The following is a 21,883-nucleotide window of genomic DNA, read 5'->3' on the forward strand; positions in this document are numbered from 1 at the left end:
TAGACAAAGGGCCGGTTGTTCGAACGCTAATCAACAATGATCACTATCAAATATTTAATTACTGTCACCAACTGTCAATGTCAACTTTGGTTGGGTTGCTGAAAACATAATTGATTATAATTATGAGATTAGTTAATCAATTAACATAACAATTAGTAACATAATTGATTAATTAATTTCATAATTGTAATCAATAATTATGTTTTCAGCAACCCAATCAAAGTTGACATTGACAGTTGTGATAGTAATTAAATATTTGATAATGATCATTTTTGATTAGTGTTCGAACAACCGGCCCTAACTCTTTCTTAACATGCTAAGAACGAAATTCTCTAAAAATTCGCATAATAAAAAAATAAAACGCAAAGTAAAAATACCGAAATTTTTTTCACTGTGTACCAGAATTGGTACACAGTGAAACATATCATATCTAGTGTCTTAAATTAAAAAAATGTTTTGACCACGTAAAGCCCTTATCGAACGTCTAACGATCCAATTTAAATATTATACAGTGCGTCCATAAAGTAACGCATAAATTCATTATTTCGCAAACCGGCAACTTTGAAGAAAAATCCCAAAACAGGTCGGTTTTTATTTTTAATTTCTCGTTTTCTGGCATATATATCATAGTAGTGACGGCATCCATCTGGGCGTGATGACGTAATCGATGATTTTTTTAAATGAGAATAGGGGTCATGTAATAGCTCATTTGAAAGGGTATTAAATTCTCTATTCATTAATGTAAACATTAACATAATTATTTATACAGGGTGTTCAAAAAAATATTTTTTTAATTAAAATAATCGAGACAAAAAGAAGAATGTTGTTCTGAAGCTATTTTCTTGTGGCATTTTTACAATTTTAACTATTTAGAATGGGAAATAAGCCACAATATTATTAAAAAATGATTTTTATTAACGTTTTATTGTTATTAACGGCACCCGATTTGGGCGTCGAAACGTTAATAAAAATCATTTTTTAATAATATTGTGGCTTATTTCCCATTCTAAATAGTTAAAAAAGAAGAATTTATGTAATTTATTTAATTCAAAATGCGTTTTCCTACTGTCAGTAAATTGAAAAAAAAAATTTGACAAATAAACATTGATTTTCGCTTGAACAAAATGTTCAAACTGGCAAGAGGCAGGTGGGTGGCAGCTTTAACATTGAATTTAAATGAAAAACAATATTTATTTGTCAAATAAATTTTTTTCCTGTTTTCTGACAACATTAAAACGTATTTTGAATTAGATAAATTACATAAATTCTTCTTTTTGTTTCAATTATTTTAATTAAAAAAATGTTTTTTTGAACACTTTGTATAAATATTTATGTTAATGTGTATATTAGGGAATAGAGAATTGAATACCCTTTTAAATGAGCTATCACATGACCCCTATTCTCATTAAAAAAAATCAACTATTACGTCATCACGCCCAGATGGATGACGTCACTAGTATGATGTATATGTCAAAAAATCGGAAATTAAAAATAAAAATCGACCTGTTTCGGGATTTTTCTTTTAAGTCGCCGGTTTACGAAATAATGAATTTATGCGTTACTTTATGGACGCACTGTATTATTTGTAATAACCGGATTATTGCGCTTTTTGAGCACATATCGTCGTAAAGTTACAAAATTAACATTATATAATATCTCAGCTGCTCGGCGTAGAGAATAATTTTCCTCTAATACCTTTGTGGCAGTATCCATTATATCTGCAGACGTAGGTATTCCCTATTTTTCTAGGCGTTTGCTTTCTAACAATGTGAAATACCAAAATAATAATATTGTTGGTAATAAATTATAATATTGCGATACACAGTGAAATACGTATCAGTGTGTAACAATAACCTAACTATTAATAACCAGTAATAAATAAATAGGTTTAAGCATTGTTAGATATACTCAGTGATTTTAAATATCTGTATATATCCCAACAATGTAATTTTGAATTTTTATTTTTAGACGAGCACATATATTGCTGTACGAAAATCCTCCTACGGATTCTGAAACAAAAACTCTTGACGAAAGTCTAATAGATTTTAATCTGGCCCCTACTGTTTTTTATAAAAATCTACTGAAGAAAATTCTTGGTGTATTATCTGATAAAGGAGGTTTTCTAACCGAAAGTAGACTTAAATCGCTGATAACTCAGTACAAAGATGATAAAAGACATTTGGTTAGATTGGATCATATATTTGACGCCTTAGACTTGAATACTTCGCATAGAACCCTCGAAGTCATTCCGTTCTTTTTGCCGTATTGTTATTGCTTGTTTTGTGCCCATCTGAATACTCCAGAACATTCACTAGCGGGGTAAGTCAACTTCATTATACTCTTATCCATACCTACAGTTATTATACACTGTGTCCGTAAAGTATGGAACAAATTCTTTTTAGCTAAACAGAGCATTTTAAGAAATAATCCTGAAACACGTCGATTTTTGATTTTAATTTACCGTATTTTAAAATAATATTCTAATATACAGGGTGAATTACTTTCGAGTAATGACGTCACCGTCATTTTTTTATGGAACACCCCCATTTTGTCTCAATTTTCGGATTACTCTAGCTGAGCTGATTCCAAAAATGTATCACATGTTGATTCAAATTGGTACAGGGTGGACAAAAATACAATAGCTTTGTGTGTGTTCTTAAAGTAACGCGTTAGTTAAATTAACAATATTATCAAAAATACTTATTGTATTTTTGATATTTTAATTAATTTTTGATTTTAATTAATTTTTGATATAGTTTAATTTAATATCAAAAATTAATTAAAATTTAATAATATGAGCACACACAAAACTATTGTATTTTTGTCCACCCTGTACCAATTTGAATCAACATGTGATACATTTTTGGAATCAACTCAGCTAGAGTAATCCGAAAATTAAGACAAAATGGGAGTGTTCTATTTAAAAAAAAATGACGGTGACGTCATTACTCGAAAGTAATTCACCCTGTATATTAGAATATTATTTTAAAATACGGTAAATTAAAATCAAAAATCGACGTGTTTCAGGATTATTTCTTAAAATGCTCTGTTTAGCTAAAAAAGAATTTGTTCCATACTTTACGGACACAGTGTATATGTTACAGTTCAAGTTGATTTTCAGTTAGAGTTGACTTTTCCTAGTTCGAGTCAACTTCAACTGAAACGAGCAGTAAAAGTTGATTTGAAAAATTTAAATCAACTTTTACTAGTTGAAGTTGACTCTTCCTAACTCTTGTTAATAAAAGTAGATTATACAATTTATAGGAGTATAATCTCACGTGCATTTTTGATGAGTGTGCGTCTCTTTGTTTTGACCGTTTCAACTACTTATTAGTCCACGCTGTAACGTCGCCCCCGTTGGGTAAATTATTCTGATTCGATTTTTTTGCACAAACTTACTCAAACAAATACATCCTTATAACAAATATACAGTGTCAGGCGGTACCACGATCGAAAAATTGTTTAACCAATTTTTGTTAACCAAATTCACAAAAATAATTCTTATCTACTCTACCTCATATTTTATGTATAAGTTTTTATTGTGTGAAAATTGTAAATATAGATAGCAGTACATGAAGGGTTTAAAGTGAGCCTGAAGTAATAATGTGTTTTAAATGGGATTTAGTTTTTCGCACTGTTTTTAGCACACTTTCATATAATCAAATATCCTTAACTTTCGCCTTGTCATGGTGATGAAATGTGAGCAATAAATTACAAAAAAAGTTTTAAAAGTTTTATGGTTTGACAGAAGTTTGAATTTTTAAATATCAAAGTTCTAAAAAATTGTAAAATAAGAATGTATTCCAGTGACGAAGAGTTGCAGTTTTTTATTTGTTTTTTGGTAGATAAAATATTGTATGAAACTGTGCTTGAAGTACTTTTTGCGCACTTAGGCGATGTATAGCACTCGGCCCGCTCGTGCTCTAAACATCGCGTGCGTGCGCAAAAAGCATACTTCACGAACTGTTTTCTAATTTTTTTAGATTATTTTGGTCATTCGGAGTAAAAAATGTCTCTTGTGATTTTTCTCTAAAATTGATAGTTTTCGAGTTATACGCGATTTAAAATTTGAAAAATGCGAAATGACCATTTTTAAGGCTTAATAACTCGATTAAAAACTATTATTATGAAAGTCAGAAAGTCACCTAATCAAAGTTTAAAGCCCCCCCTACAAGATCCTGAAGAAATTTTTGTCATTATTTTATTATTAAGCTGTTGTTTTTAATTATCAACAATGAGCGCTAAAAGCGTATTGAGGCGGCCGTCAATGTGAGTGCGAGTAAGATACTCCATTCCGACCGTCTAATGGTGCATCTCAGTCACACTCACATTGACAGCCGCCTCAATACGATCCTAGCGCTCATTGTTAATAATTAAAAATAACAGCTTAGTAATACAATAATGACAAATATTCCTTCAGTACCTTGTAGGGGGTCGTTAAAATTTGATTTGTTGACTTTCTGTCTTTCATAATAATAATTTTTAACTGAGTTATTAAGTCTTGAAAATGGTAATTTTCGCATTTTTCAAATTTTAAATCGCGTATAACTCGAGAATAATAAATTTTACAGAAAAATCACAAAAGACCTCTTTTGCTCCGAATGACCCAAATTAATGATGTAAAAAATGTCCGAAGTGAATTTCTTTTGTGAATTTATTTAAAAAAAATGTTTAAACAATTTTTCGATTACGGTACCACCTGACACCCTGTGGATTCGTTATAAGGACCTCTTTTTGAGTAAGTTTGTGCAAAAAAATCGAACTGGAATAATTTACCTAACGGGGGTGACGATACAGCCTGGACTATAAATATCACGATTTGAACATAATACATATACAGTAACATTTAATTTCTAGAATCGGTTGTTTGTGTGAATCAACTTTTACTAAATGGCATTGGGAAGGGTATCCTTTAACTAGTTGGAGTCTACTTTTACTAGTAAATGTTGAATAAAAATCTTCATTTTATATTTATAATCAACTTTTACTAAAACCAGCCGTTTAAGTCGACTCGAACTAGGAAAAGTCAACTCCAACTGGATAATCAACTTGAACTGTAACATATATATTAACTAGAATGTGGTTTTTAAATTAATGCATTGAAATGTATTTATGTAGTTTATGTAGTTTTTATTTATTTCATTCGTTACACTTACTATTTACAATAATTTATAACACATTATTCTAAAATAATATATTTGTACAAAGTATTCAAGCGCGCACAGTAAAAAAAATCAGTGAGTCCATTCCATACAAACTCTCTTATTATATTATCTAAAGCCGGTTCTGGATTATTCTCTAAAATGTAGCTTCATTCATGACGTTGCACCAGTTACTTGGATTTTCGTTCGCCGCTATTCCAAACCCGTATCTGAACACATGTACATGTACAAGCCTTCGAGAAAGGTGCGGAAGATTTACCGTTAGGCATGTGGCGCCAGTGTTTGTTGACTTGAGATCTGGGCAGACAGCTAACTATGTAACAGTATATAAAGGATTGATACAATATTTGGAACACAAAATAGTAATACAAGGACCACCAATTTTGCATCCCAGTGTAGAAGAAAAATATAAAATTTTAAATAGTTCTTTTAATAGAGGCTATTTCTAAATAAAAAAATATTTTTAATTTTTCTAGAACGATGGTTTCTTCTCTTTCTGTTGGCTTCAATCAACAACACACTAGTAAATTATATAATGCGAATATTCTACCTTTGGAAGAAGCTATTAAAATGACACAAGAATCAAAGATAGTTATAGAAAATGCTGTTGAGGAGCTATTACCTGGTGTAGATTTTTCGGACATATCAACAGAAGACGATATTTCGATTGGTGAGATAAAGATTTTTGTAACCTTTATATTTACCAACAATTTTTTTCCTAATAATATCAGTTTAATAGAAATATACACGATAAAATTTGATGGTTGCATCTTAGATTTTAGACCATGCAGAGCTTGTTATGAAGAATAACTTTTTTTCTTCGTAAAATCAAACAAGAATAAAAAACCGCTAAACGCCGTAAAAATGAGTGGCGCATACAATATTCCAGCTACAAAAGAGCTGATATGAATATTACGTGGCGCGAAAATGTATTTTCATTTTGATGCAAAATAAAATTCTAGTTTTATTTTTAAAGATTGTTTTCATAATATTTGCCAAACTTGAAGTAAAACGCACCACAAAAGAGTAACTTTGAAACAGTTTGCATTTTTAGGCTTTGCTTCATGGTCTTTTGACATACTCTTTAGAACCAGATGAACATTAAAGTATTTTTTAAACAAAATACATAAATTTAGGAACTGAGTGCAGAATCATACCCTTGGAGTATTGAATTTAAACAAATCAACATTTGTTTACTAGTAAAAAAATACATAGATTTATTTATATGCTTTTTTCCTAGACGGTGTTGAAGCTGATGAGTCAGACTCTATATTAAAACGAAAATCCATGATGGCGAAAAAAAGGATACAGATGAAGGACCTTAAAGATAGAACGGTATGCCAGTTTCACCACCCTTTAGTTATCAGTCGCATATATGTGATAAAAGCTCTGAACGAATTTATAGAATTCTATCACCAGAAGTCGAATCCAATTCCAACCACAGGTAAAGTAATGTTCAATCACAAATTAAACCCTTAATTTGGAATCTCACATTAATCTTAACTTTATTGGGACTCGTATCCCCTCCAAGTAATTGCACACCGCGAATACTCTAATTGTAATCCATCTTCTTCTGCAAGTGGCATCTCCGCGACGCAGGTCGGCAATCATCATAGCTACTTGGACTTTAGAGATGGCTGTTCTGAAAAGTTTTTTTTGTTTTATGTCATAGACTTGGGTGTCAATTAGCCAGTCACAACTTTTTGTTTTCTATTCATACATAAGGAAGGCAATGAGGTCCTTAGAGTTTTATAGCAAACTCTTCCACAGCTCTCTACTCAGTTTAAAAGCTGCAGCTGGCCGCTATGGACTATCCAAGTTGCTCACTACATTTTTCTATTATACATCTTCTTCTTTTTCTTTTTCCATATGTACATAATATATCAAATTATCAGGATTAATAAATTTAGAGCTACCCTCTCCGTGGCTCAGTGGTAAGAGCGCCTGCCTTTGGATTGAAAAAATCCGAAAGGTTGTGGGTTCGAATCTCACCAGGGTCAGGAATTTTTCATTTATTATAAATTAATAAATGAATATAGTTTATGTCCTTGTGTGATCGGTACTCACCGGAGGGACCGCAGACGTTCGAATACAATTAGCGTATCTTTGCAAAGACAATGACGTCGACTTTGCAAAGTAACAAGACACTTACTCAACACACACACTACACATGACACTAGGTACCTAACTGTTCAAAATTACCGTACCTACCATGCCAATGGCCATTAGTTGTCGAGGCATTAGTTAAACAAAAAAAAATTTAGAGGTTAATTTTAGTTTCACAGATAAATTTCATTAAATAATCATATATATTTTTGCTGTTCAGAGACAATAGATAGGATATATTGAAAGGTGGAAAAACATTACATTTTATTAAATGTTCGATTAAATTATAGCTGTATGGAATGTATTTTGTGCACTCAAAGAAAGTGTGATTCAAATCACCCACTTTCTGACATTCAGTACAAAGGTTTGAATCAAATACTTTAATTTTTGCTAGATGTAGAGGGAAACATGCATGTCCAAACTTTATTCTGATTATTGTTGTTATTTATCTTCGAGGTACTACATAATTGTTAAACCAATATATATTTGGAACAGAAGGTTGAATCAGTGAATACTGAGATTTGGATTGTTTAAAAAGATCTCGCCATGATTGACTCCACTGATTTTTAACTCGATGCTTAATAGTGTTAACTAAATCAGATATGCAAAACTTACAATTATTTGAAATACCATACTCAATAGCTTTTTTAGCCAAACTATCAACATATATGTTCTATATGAGCCTTAACCCATAAAAAGTCCTTAGTCCTATATGAGCCTTAACCCATAAAAAGTTCACTCTTCTTTTATTTTTATGAATTTCAAAACGGATTTTCTTAATTAGTAGGATATAAATATTTGAATGGTTATTGGGAAAATCTATAGTTTGAATAGCAACAAGAACAGAGAGTGAATCGGAAATAATTGTTGCAGATATATAACTGAAAAGTTCATTTGATGTACATCTGTATCATTCTCTCAGGTTACGCAACCATGATATTCTACGTCTCGTGAAGCTTCTTTTTCCTTGAATCTTTCCCTGATTAATGAAATGGAGCAAGTTGTATCTTTCTCCACGTGTAATATGTCCGATATATTCCAATTTTCTGGTTTTTTCCTTATTGCAAGATATGCCAATACTTTCTAGCTTGATTTTACTATTAACTCGCATTAACCTTTTCTTGTTGTTTCAAACGTCTTAAACATTAATTTGTCACTCCCTTCCTAATGTAGCTGTAGCTTCCTCCGTGGATGTGTTAGTTGTTGCTCTGAAAACTCAAGGTCTTCTAAAGCTGGAATCCGATGGAGTGTGGTGTGGCAAGCTTCACCAGTTTACGTCAGCAACGAGAAATAGAAAATATATAATAGTAAAAAGGACCAATTTGGTCGGACCATTCTGATGGAGCTTATCCCCTCGAGTATCAAAGGTACACCACAACTGTTAGCGGTAGAAATTTTAGTAAGTTGGTTAGTTCAGGCAATGATAAAAATCCCAACACAACGTCGTCAGACAAATCCATAGTAAAATTTCTACGGCACTTCGTGTCAGCTTCTGACTTCCTTTGAACCGTGTTCATTTACCGACAAACGATAGTAGCCTTCGCACTTATTCACGCCTGCCATAAATAGAGGTTTGGTCCTAGCCTAATAAGGATTGCATGATTGCAAATCACAAATTTTGATGGAAATAACGCTATTTCGAATTGAATTGATTCCCGTCTTAGTTTTTATCTTTTTCTATTAGATTCATATTTTCTATTTCTGTTAACTTGTCACGCCACGTTTCGTTGGATACCATCTTAACATTATCGCCAGAAATTTGTCGCATTGCTCTTTTTTTGGTGATCCTTTGCCAATTTAACACACTCCTTTAAAAACTGCATATGTGTTGTATTGAAATAGGTTCTGAGGCTCTTTACCCAGGATGTTCTTCGTCTTCCTGGACATCGCTTTCCAAATATTTTTCCTTGCAGGATGGCTTGTAGGAGGGCATATCTGGATTCATTTCGCATAATGTGTCCAAAGTATTCCAACTTTCGAGATTTGATAGTGGTTAGTACCTCTTGGTTCTTCCACGTTCTTCTAAGGACCTCTTCATTTGTGACCCAGTCAATCCACGGAATTTTAAGAATTCTACGATATAGCCACATCTCAAATGCTTCTAATTTTCGGCACATATCTTCGTTCATGGTCCATGATTCAAGCCCATGAAAATGGACAGAAGACGTACCATGGCAGCATTCTTAATTTTATACCAAGAGAAAGGTTGCGGTTCTTGCAAAATGCAAGAGCATATCCCCATACGGTTAAAATTGAATCTAGCTTTTCCGATTCGCGCTCTTATCTCTTAGTTGTTGGTCCATTCTTCATTTATTATGGTGACGAGATAGTTGTAGTGCGTCACTCTTTCTACAGTGGTTTGGTTGATGTAGAGTTGACCTTAAGTTAACTTTTTTTTTGCTTATGCTTATAAGTTTTGTATTGTTTAAATTTATATTGAGTCCATATTTTTGACTGTAATACGTGATTCTGTTCATGAGGACTTGTAGGGCTTCTAGGTTGTCTCTAAATACTATGGTGGCATCTGTATACCTGATGTTATTTAGTCAGTACCCGTTTTACCTTTTTCAGTTTCGTGCAAAGCTTCGATAAATATTCTTTCAGAGTAAAGATTGAAAATTAGGGGGGACAAAATGCAGCCCTGCCTCTCGGCAGGGCTCATGATTTTCACATATTCGGTGTGTTCACCTTCATCTCTGAGGTTTGCAGTCCGATTCCAGTAAAGGTTTACGAATTATTTTCAGATCTTGTTTGTTAATTCCTGTCTCTTTTATTATTTGCATCATCTTGGCGTGCTGTACAATATCAAACGCTTTCTCGTAATCAACCAGACATGATGCGTAGACGTCGCAATAAAACCAAGCCTCTCTCGTACCAATAGAAATATGAACCCGAACTGGTTGTAGGCCAGGGTAATAAGACAACAATATACACTGTTCGTGACACTTCAACAGCCAGGGTACTGAAACTTTTTTGAAGATATTTTGCTTTAGGCGCGATTCGATTGAGGGTAAAATTGTACATAAATCTGCGCGCCTGCGCACACAGACAGTACCTACCTATGTAGTTCGTTGCTAATATTTCAAGATAAGTATGTATGTATCTGTAACCGTGCAAATAAGTCATTAAAAGAATATATTAGGGTTTTTAGTAAATGTATTATTATAATTCTTGTGTTTTTGGATTTGTGTTTCTCTGTAGTAAAATAATAAAATATTATGTAGGCATAACATTTTTACACTATTTGTCGCCGTGTTGTGTAATTATATCCGAAAATTACATGTCAATTACAAGGACCTCGCTGGAGTAGTTGGTAGGGCGTTAGCTCCGAGATTGGAAGGACGCGGGTTCGAATCCTGGGCGATTCATATTTTTTTTATTTTTGGTTGTTTTAATAAAAAATTTTTGAAAGTGGTAGATAAGAAAGTTAGTTTAATTTTTAAATAAAATACAAATAACCTGTTAAGTATATTTACTTCGTTTAAATTACCTATATAATAGAAGAATATCTTCTTACGTGCGTACAAAGTACACACACATTTTTTTGACAGGTAATACCTATAAGAACAAATTGTAACTATTTCCTGCGTAGGATATGGCGGCCATTTTTATTTATAAACAATTTAGTGTCAAAAATGGCCGCACCTCCTTTTTTTTCAAATTAATGGAAAACAGTAAGACTTATGGTTTTCCTAGTACAAACATCGAGAGAATGTGAAAAGATTTAAAATGGCGTATTATAAAGTTTAATAATATTCATTTTTTGTTAACATAATTGCGAAAAAGGGCTAAATTTCAAAAAAATTTTTTCGCTGTAACCACTGTAAAGATAAGTCTACAGCTTTGAAATTTTTGTTAAATGAGGGTTTTTTGGTGCTGCTTAATATGTGACAAAAATTTAAAAGCGATTCATTCAATTGTTTAAATTTTATTCAAATTGTTTATCCCAGGAAGCTTTTTTGCAATAAGGTAAGTCAGAAAAAAATAATGTTAGAACTATTCTACAGGTGTCAAAACTAAACTTTTAAATTGGTTTAAAAAAGGTGAATAAAAAATGCATTTATTAGTAATAAATCATTATGCAAAAGTATCGTCAATTTTTCCTTGTAAACTTTTTTAATAACTATTTCAAAAAATCTATTTTTTTTATTGTGTTTTAGGTACACAACTAACAAGTAATATTATGTATATAATAATTGATGAAAAATTGTAATAAACATATACAGGGTGAGTCACCTCTAACGGGACGGAAGATTACAGCGAAATGGTAAAAGATTTGAAAAAAAAATTAAATTAGTAGTTTGTAAGTTGACAAAATCTACATTTAAAAATTATTTTGAAATATACAGGGTTATATACAGGGTACAATAAATGGCGGCGTATCAAAGTTATATTTTTTCTTATGGAACACCCTATATTTTATTGCATTTTTAATTGTCCGCAAAAAATAAGGTATAGTTTCATAAGGCTTCCCTATACCTATGTACAGAGTGTTCTGAGTTATGGTGACTTTCCTTAAAATGTAATGTTTTAAAAGAAGACTTATTGTTAAGTTATTTAATAAATTGTGAAAAAAAATATTTTTACATCTAAATAGTTGGATATTGGTTGAATGTATTCCATGATTAATTATTACACAATTATTTACAGGGTGTTCAACATTTACAGTTTCATTATTAAATTATTCAGTGTGTCATATGATGCTTATTTTAAATGGAACACCATGTATATTAATACACCATTATACTAAACGCAGCCACCTCTTTCGAATGGTATATGGATGTCCTATACCTAGATCTAATAGTTATTGCGTAATTTACAATTATTTAAATTCTTAATCTGTAAATCGAGTTTAAAACAAAAGATGTATCTCATTGTATGACATCGTCATTTTATGACAGTACGGTCTGGTAATTATCAAAGATATAAACATCCGTGTATGATATTCAAATTTAATTGTTCCTAAAAATGAATAATCACGTTATCTACGAAAGAGTAGACATGGTACTTTTCATTGGGGAGTGTTTCCAAAATTGTATCTTAACTTCTTAAGTTTACGCTCAAAAGTATCCTGATAGAAGACACCCCAAAAAGGACGTTTTTGAGAGATTTCAATAGATTCCGTGCTACTGGTATTGTTGCATACGGAAAGTTAAATAAAAAATAAACCAGTTATTTGTGATGACGTCAAGGAGCTTGATATCCTGCTTTCTGTTACGGAAAACCCAAATACTACTAAAGAAAAAATTTCGGGTGAATTGTAAATCAGTCAAACGACTGTTTAGAGCAGGGGTTCCCAAACTGGGGGCGCGCCCCCCCTGGGGGGCGTGAGGACATATCAGGGGGGGCGCGAAAGAAGTTGAACATTAAATTAAATTTAGTTATTTTTCTAAAATTAAAAATTAACTGCTTCAAATACCTCTTTTCGACAACACTGTGAAACGCCGCATTGATGATATGACCGAAGACATACAAATTAGATAGTTGATGCAGTAAAATAATCGCCATTTTTTGCTATTCAACTAGACGAGAGTATTGAGTACTGACATATCACAATGTTATCAGTTAATTGTTTATGTTCGGTATATTCAAAACAAAAGAATGAAAGACGAGCTACTCTTTTCTACAGAGTTGGAGACTGGAGACCACAACAAAAGCTATTAATGTTATGAAAGCAGTGTGAGAGTTTTTTGACAAACATGAACTCCCTTGGCAAAAACTGATCAGTTTATGTACAGATGGCGCACCTTCAATGCTTGGTTTTCGCTCAGGCTATTTACAATTAGTAATAGAGAAAAATGCTGATGTGATTGGGATACACTGTTTTATACATCGACAAGCCTTGGCAGCAAAAACCCTTCCAAATGAACTTATGGCTGTCTTAAAGTTGTGTATTAAAGTACTACATTAAAAAAACAGTGCGTTGAATACTCGACTGTTTAAAACTCTTTGTGAAGATTTAGAAAGTGATCACAAAACACTGTTACTTCATACAGAAGTACGATGACGACTCTCAAAAGGAAACATGTTGGCAAGATTATTTTACCTTTAAGATGAAGTAATCACCTTGGAACATCAAAAGCAAAATGAGCTAAACATGGCCTTCAAAAAACATTGTACCCAAGTAATATTGGCTTATTTGTCAGACATCTTTGACTCGTTGAACAGCCTTAACCTAAAACAGCAGGGTGGAGACTCAAATATAGTAGTTACTCATTGTGATTGAGGCTTAGTTACTCAACTTTGGAGGCGTAAAATATCAGCAAACCCCTGAAATTATTCAAATTTCTCTAAAGTAGAGCCAATCTCAGAAGAAACACGCTTCAAGGACATTTATGAAGGATCAAGTTTGAAAATCCAAATATCAAACCATTTGGAGAGCCTAATTGAAGAGTTCCAGAAATACTTCCCAAACACTTGTGACAATTTTATTTACAGAATGTCAACTGATCCATTTCATGTCAACATAGACTCCCTGCCTGAATCGCTTCAAGAAGATGCTTTGCAAATAAATCCAAATTATTTTTTGCATGATTCCTCTGCCAAATACTTTGTTATAATTGACAAACCTTCATTTTGGTTGAAATATTTCAAAGTGTATCTTAGTGTATCACGGGAAGCTCTTCATTTATATTTGCCTTTTTCAAGTAACTATTTGTGCGATTTTCAACACCCGTGGCAATTAAAACAAAGTATCGGAATAAACTTGATGTTGTTGTTCTGAAGCTATTTCCTTGTGGCATTTTTATGATTAATTATTTATATGGGAAATAAGCCACAATTAAAATGAAAAAAATAATTTTATTAACGTTTCGACGCCCAAATCGGGTGCCGTTGTCAAAATACAAAATATTACTAAATAAACAAAAATGTTGTTGCTAAGCAAAAAAATTCTTCCAATAATTTATTTAATCTGACTCATTTATATTGGCAATTTAGACATATATTATACATTTTAAAGTAGAAGACTTTAAAATGATATTGCCAATATTTATGAGTTGCGTTCCTGGGACGACTTACTGAAAGATAGTTCATTCGATTACATGAAATCAACCCCAACTCAAGAATATCCGTCACAAAAAAATTATAGCATGTGATCTGTCTTTAAAAAGACAACCAAATGCAACGACAGTAAAATTCTCGCGTTAGAGACTTCATAGTAAATCACAAGGGAAAACCAGGAAAAAACCTGTGATACTATCCCGACATCGTAAGTATTTGGTCTTACATTTAATTTACACTCAAAAAATAATACCAAATTCTGACTTGTAACATGTTTAAATTATAAATAATATTAATAATACTAGATATATAGTAATACTAAAATATAAAATATGTACCAGCTCGATGTTATTGACTTACTAATCTTGGTATTTTCTTTCTGTTGACTTCCTCTTTCAGTATGGGCAACCACATCCTACTGCATTCTACCGAGGAATTTGCGACACAATTGGTTTCATTTAGCAGAATTAGAGCCGCTTCTTTGATTTTTCTCTTTTTACTATCTGATTCTTTCAGGACTATACTTGAATCTCTCCACTGAACTCTATGTTCATTATCCCATGCGTGTTGACATATTTGAGATCTATCAAATTCTCTATTTTTAATATAAGATTGATGTTCACTTATTCTAACGTCTAATGGTCTTGATGTCTCACCTAAATAAAATTGTTCGCATTCACAAGGTATTTTATAAATGCAATTCTTTGTTCTTTCTTGATCATTGTTAGGTTTAGTTTTAGATAGAATAGATCTCAATGTGTTTGTTGTTTTGAATGTTGTTGAAATGTTGAATTTATTTCCTATTGTTTTAAGTTTCTCGGATAGTCCTTTTATATATGGTATTGATATTTTCTTCGTATTATTTCTTGTGAATGTTGTAGGATCCCGTTCTAAGTTGTTCTGTTCCATTCGATCCAATCTTGACAATTCCTTATTTATAAACGATAAAGGATAATCATTTTTTAATAAAACAGATGTTAACAATTGTTTTTCTGCTAAAAAGGAATTTTCGTTAGAACAAGTAATTTTGGCTCTATCATATAAGGATTTAATGATTCCCTTTTTAACGTTGATGTTGTGATTTGACTTGTAATTGAGGTATCTGTTGGTGTGTGTTGATTTTCTATACACTTGAGTCTCATATCCAATATCCTTCTTTGAGATCAACACATCGAGGAAAGGTAGGCTGTTATTGTATTCCTTTTCCATTGTAAATTTTATTGTCTCTTCTTGATCGTTTATAATATTCAGGAACGTATCCAACAATTCTGATTTATGAGGCCATATTGAAAACACATCATCTACATATCTCCACCATACTGTGGGTTTTAAATTTTGTTTAGAAATAATATTAGTTTCGAAATCCTCCATAAATATATTAGCCAATAATGGAGATAAAGAAGAGCCCATTGCTAGACCAAAATTTTGTTTATAGAATTCATTGTTTAGTTGAAAACAGGTATTATTAGTACATAATGTCAATAACTCCATTATAGCTGATACATTTAGTCTTGTCCTAGTTGCCAATGTATTATCATTCTCTAATTTCGTTTTGATTATGTTTAAAGTTTTATCTAATGGTACATTTGTAAATAAACTGTTTATGTCAAAACTTACTAAAATATTATTTGGATTAAATTCAATAGTTGATAATTTGTTTAAAAAATGTTTTGTATTTTTTATAAAAGTGTCATCATTATTAGCAAATGGTTTTAGAATGTTTAATAAGAATTTTGATAGTTCACTACAAGGAGAATTGATGGTACTACAAATGGGTCTAAGTGGTATGTTCGCTTTATGAATTTTCGGCACTCCATAAAAATGTGGTGTCTTACTGTAGTGAGGTGTCATTAATTTTCTTTGATAGTATGTTAGATCATTTTTAAATTTGAATAAAGTTCTATATATTTTGTTTTCCAGTGTCTTCGTTGGATCCTTCGTTAATTTGCTATAAGGTCCATTTGTAATTAGATCTGTAATTTTGTCCTCATATCCCAGGAACGCAACTCATAAATATTGGCAATATCATTTTAAAGTCTTCTACTTTAAAATGTATAATATATGTCTAAATTGCCAATATAAATGAGTCAGATTAAATAAATTATTGGAAGAATTTTTTTGCTTAGCAACAACATTTTTGTTTATTTAGTAATATTTTGTATTTTGACAACGGCACCCGATTTGGGCGTCGAAACGTTAATAAAATTATTTTTTTCATTTTAATTGTGGCTTATTTCCCATATAAATAATTAAACTTGATGTTGGTAGTGACTTGTACTGTGCACTTACTAAAATTCAGCCACCAATAAGCATACTAGTAAATAAAATGCAAGCATATCCATCGCACTAACCAACCTAATCTATTTTTCTTTTATTAATAATTTTTGTATTTAATGGAAACTGATATTGTTGTATCTTATGGCAGAATAAATAAATGTTTTGTTTTCAAGCTAATACTTATTTGTTTTTGTTTTGTTCCTATTTAGGCTCATACAATTTATTTTAAAGGGGGGGGGGCGCGAGAAGCTTTCATTTCAACAAAAGGGGGCGTGGTACAAAAAAGTTTGGGAACCCCTGGTTTAGAGAAATCACTATTATCCATATAAAACTCAACTACACCAGTATTAAACCCAAGAGGATTATGATAAATATTTAACTTATCGTTTATGAACTTTAGACTTTATAGAAGATCCTGATTTTTTTTAATATATTGTATACAGACCAATATACCTACTTTTCATAATAATGGTCTAGTAAATAAACATAATTTTCATTTCATTATGATACAGTAAACAAACATTTATTTCGTAGTTTAAAAATCGAGAGTGACTATAAAAATATTATTTTTAAAATCAATTTACCGTTTTAAGAAAATTGTAAATCACGCAAAAACTATGACTCCTAGCTATAGAAAATCCCTATAGGTACCATTCGAAAGAGGAATCTGTGCTTAGTACAATAATTTATTAATATACATGGTGTTTTGTTTAAAATAAGCATCATATGACACATTAAATAATCCAATAATGAAACTGTAAATTTTGAACACCCTGTAAATAAATAAGTACTAATCAATCATGGAATACATTAATTATAAAATAAAAACCAGACCGTACTGTCATAAGGTGACAATGTCATACAATGCCATTAATTAACTACATCTTTTGTTTTAAAATCGATTTACAGATTAAGAATTTAAATAATTGTAAATTATGCAAAAACTATGAGATCTAGGTATAGGACATCCATATACCATTCGAAAGAGGTAAAATTGTTTAGTATACTTATTTATTAATATACATGGTGTTCCATTTAAAATAAGAATCATATGACACATTGAATAATCCAATAATGAAACTGTAAATTTTGAACACCCTGTAAATAAATGTATAATAATTAATCATGAAATACATTCAACCAATATCCAAATTATTAAATGTAAAAGTAATTTTTTATAATTTTTTAAATAACTTGAGAATAAGCCTTCTTTTAAAACTTTACATTTTAAGAAAAGTCAACATAACTCAGAACACTCTCTACATAAGTATAGGGAAGCCTTATGAAACTATACCTTATTTTTTTGCGGACAATTAAAAAATGCAATAAAATATAGGGTATTCCATAAAAAAATATAACTTTGATACGTTGCCATTTATTGGGACACCCTGTATATTTCAAAATAATTTTAAAATATAGATTTTATCAACTTACAAACTACTAATTTAAAAAATTTTTCAAATCTTCTACCATTTCGCTGTAATCTTCCGTGCCGTTAGTGGTGACTCACCCTGTATAATTTATTATACAAAAAAGTAAAAAATTTATAAGGAAAAATTGACCATACTTTTTCATAATTATTTATTATTAATAAATGCATTTTCTATTCACTTTTTTTAAACCAATTTGAAAGTTTAGCTTATGCTCTTTCATTTGACACCTGTAGAATGGTTCTAGCATTATTTTTTCTGGCTTATGTTATTGCAAAAAATCTCTCTGGGATAAACAATTTAAATAAAATTTAAACAATTGAGTAAATCGCTTTGAAATTTTTGTCACATATTAAGCACCCAAAATGAGTATATTTATTAAACTTTGTAATACGCCATTTTAAAGCTTTTTCCATTCTCTCGAAGATGTCTGTACTAAGAAAACCATGTCTTACTGTTTTCCATTAATTTGAAAAAAAAAAGGAAAAAAGGCCGTTTTTTGATACTAAATTGTTTATAAATATAAATGGCCGCCAGATCCTACGCAGGAAATAGTTACAATTTGTTCTTATAGGTATTCTGTCGAAAAAACGCTTGGCTGTTGAAGTGTCATGAAAAAAACCTTATTACCGTGGGCTATTGGGCGAATTTTGACTTTTACATAGCTTGTAAATTCTCGTATGGATTACCTTTAGGAACAATTTTAGAAGATGACTAATCAGGCTTATCGTACGGTATTCATTCATTAATTTTTTTGGCTTCTGTTTTTTTTGAAAGTGCAATAAATATTTTGTTGAATATCTTTATAATTATAGTCTAAGAGCTAGTGAACCCTCCGACTAACGGTCTTCCTGTAAGGGTAGAAATTTGTATAGTGATAAGTCATAGCACACCAAGGCTAAAAACCATGACCTGGCAGGCATCAGCCCTGCACGTGTTTCTACCAGGTGAATCGAAAAGTGCATAGTTTATTGGGTAAAATAAACTTTCTCCTGTAAAGTTTAAATTTAAGTATGTGTTTGAGTAAGTCTTTTAGAAGAAATGTGTACCATGACAGGCGGTTCTGGACAGCATAAGACCTTGCCAAGCGAGAGGAAAGATTAGAGGTTTTTCCTAAAATTATCTTTTTTGCATTGAGCAAAGTTTTTTAGGTTTTTTGAATCATTCCAAACAGAAAAGGTCTTTAGCGACGTTTCTCTTAGTTTAATAGTTTTTGTTATATAAGCGATTCAAAATTTTGAAAATTGCGAAATTGGACATTTTTAACCCTAAATCCATAGGCGTAACCAGGGGGGTTTTGGGGGTTATAACCCCCCATTGGGATGTACTTTGAGCTTTATACGCTAACACCATACCCCTCAGACCTTCCAGTAGTTGTAACCCCCCCCCCCCTTAAGTTCATCCTGGTTACGCCTATGCCTAAATCGGACAGTTAACTAAAAACTTCAATGTTGCCAAGGTAGGTAGATATTCTTTAAACATTCATTGATAAAATCCCGAAGAGTTTTTTGCCATACAATATCGAAAACCCCTTTGTTTTTTAATTGCTAATCAAGCGGGCGCGAACCTGTAGTATAAGTGAGGACGCTTGAGTTTGCATAAATTCATTATCTCGAGAATGGGCAAATTTGAAGAGAAATCCTCGGACAGGTCGATTTTTATTCTTAAATTAGGACTTTTTGGCGTATATATAATACTAGTGACGTCATCCATCTGGGCGTGATGACGTAATCGATGATTTTTTTAAATAAGAGTAGGGGTTGTGTGATAGCTCATTTGAAAGGTTATTTAATTCTCTATTCAATAATACAAACATTAACATAATTATTTATACAGGGTGTACAAAAAAAATTTTTCTTCTATTTGTCAAATTTAATCAAAGTTAATTTAATAAAAAAAATTTTTTGTATACCCTGTATAAATAATTATGTTAATGTTTATATTAGTGAATAGAAAATTCAATAACCTTTCAAATGAGCTATCACACAACCCCTACTCTTATTTAAAAAAATCATCGATTGCGTCATCACACCCAGATGGATGACGTCACTAGTATTATATATATGCCAAAAAGTCCTAATTTAAGAATAAAAATCGACTGAGAATTTCTCTTCAAATATGCCCATTCTCGAGATAATGAATTTATGCAAACTCACACGTCCTCAATTATACTACAGTGTCGCGCCCGCTTGATTAGCAATTAAAAAATAAAGGGGTTTTTTGATATTGTATTGCAAAAAGCTCTTCGGGATTTCATCAATAAATGTTTAAAGAATATCTACCTACCTTGGCGACATTGAAATTTTTAGCTAAATTTCCGATTTAGGGTTAAAAATGGCTGATTTCGCAATTTTAAAAATTTTTAATCGCTTATATAACAAAAAATATTAACCTAAGAGAAAAATCACTAAAGATCTTTTATGTTTGGAATGATTCAAAAAACCTAAAAAAAATTATTCGATACAAAAAAAATAATTTTAGGAAAAACTCCTAATCCTTCCTCTCGCCTGGCAAGGTCTTATGCTGTTCAGAATCGCCTGTCATTGTACATATTTCTTCTAAATGACTTACTCAAACACATACTTAAATTTAAACGTTACAGGAGAAAGTTTATTTTACCCCTAAACTATGCACTTTTCGATTCACCTGGTTCACACGTGCACGGCTGATGCTTGCCAGGTCATGGTTTTTAGCCTTGGTGTGCTATGAATTATCACTACACAAATTTCTAGTCTTACAGGAAGACCGTTAGTCAGAGGGTTCACTAGCTCTTAGACTATTATTGCTATCGATGTAGCTATTCTAAGATATAGTTACCTATTTTTAGGTGAAAGATTACAAAAAAGGCGATACACGATATCCCGTCTACTAGATGATGAGGATATTAGCGAATACTGGAAAAGAATTACTTCTGTTTACAGTGAGGAACGTTTTAAAGTGTGGGATGCTTTACTAAAAGGACTTAAACACTATCATGAAATTTTAAAGGAGAGAAAGGCTATGGCAAAAGAGGTAGTTGAATTAAAAAAGATAAATGAAAGATTATCGAATCAATTGGCTAAGTATCAAGATCATCATGTATTATTACCGCCCATATTATGTTCTCTTTCTGTTCGCAATAAGTAATTTTTGTTATAAATTAATAAATGATTTTATAAGTAATTTAGGAATTTTTTCTAAAGAAACAAGATTTTTATCGATATATTGAGGATCGTTTTGTAAAACTACGAATAGATTAATTTTTTGTCTTTTTTCCTTTTCCTTCTTCCTTTTTTATGTTGAGAAAAATGTAGGTATGTATTTTGTTGAGAAAAAGTCATATTTGGCTGAATTTTCTGCTGATTACATAGTTTCCAATTTTTATATGCCGTGTTCTCTAATTAGTGCTGTAGCCAGGAGGAGTACAACGGCCTCCTTTATTAATATGGACTTACCCAAGTTATTTTATGTATCTTGACCCGTAGAACACGAATTTTTTTGGGTAACAGTTGATCCGGATGTCGATAAGATTGTTATAAACAAAGTACTTGCAGAATTACATAACAACGATTTTTCGCAAAACCAAACATTTTTTAGTATTTTTTGGACCATTCTAAGCAACAAATGTTCTTATAAGTTTTTTCGTAGGATGCACAGTTTTCGAGACGAGATAAACGCGGTTAAACTTTCAAAAAATCGAAAAATTGCAATTTTTGAACCCGTATAACTTTTGATTAGCAAATAAAATAGCAATTCTGCTTACAGCATTTGAAAGTTCAAGTTAAATTATACCGGTTTTGATTATTTGTATTGCTAAAAATCAATTTTTTTTATTATTAAACAAAGCTATAAACAAATAGTGTTTGAGCCTTTTTACGCATGCCCAATGCATGCGTTTTAAGCACTATCTGTTTATTGCTTTTTTTA

At 31.4% G+C, this 21,883-nt stretch overlaps 1 protein-coding gene across 1 annotated transcript in view; it reads left to right on the forward strand.

The window, feature by feature from the left end:
* The window catches only part of LOC114325444 (dynein regulatory complex protein 1-like), a 45,884-nt gene extending 24,745 nt beyond the window's left edge, over nt 1–21,139 (forward strand). The window contains exons 6-9 of the mRNA XM_028273517.2: nt 1,969–2,319; nt 5,639–5,832; nt 6,403–6,606; nt 20,805–21,139. Coding sequence (XP_028129318.1) covers nt 1,969–2,319; nt 5,639–5,832; nt 6,403–6,606; nt 20,805–21,103 — 1,048 coding nt within the window. The 3' untranslated portion in view covers nt 21,104–21,139. The remainder of the gene's footprint in view (nt 1–1,968; nt 2,320–5,638; nt 5,833–6,402; nt 6,607–20,804) is intronic.
* The last annotated feature ends 744 nt before the right edge of the window (nt 21,140–21,883 follow it).

Source organism: Diabrotica virgifera, chromosome 1, assembly GCF_917563875.1.
Source record: "Diabrotica virgifera virgifera chromosome 1, PGI_DIABVI_V3a".
In the NCBI taxonomy this organism is placed as follows: Eukaryota; Metazoa; Arthropoda; class Insecta; order Coleoptera; family Chrysomelidae; genus Diabrotica; species Diabrotica virgifera.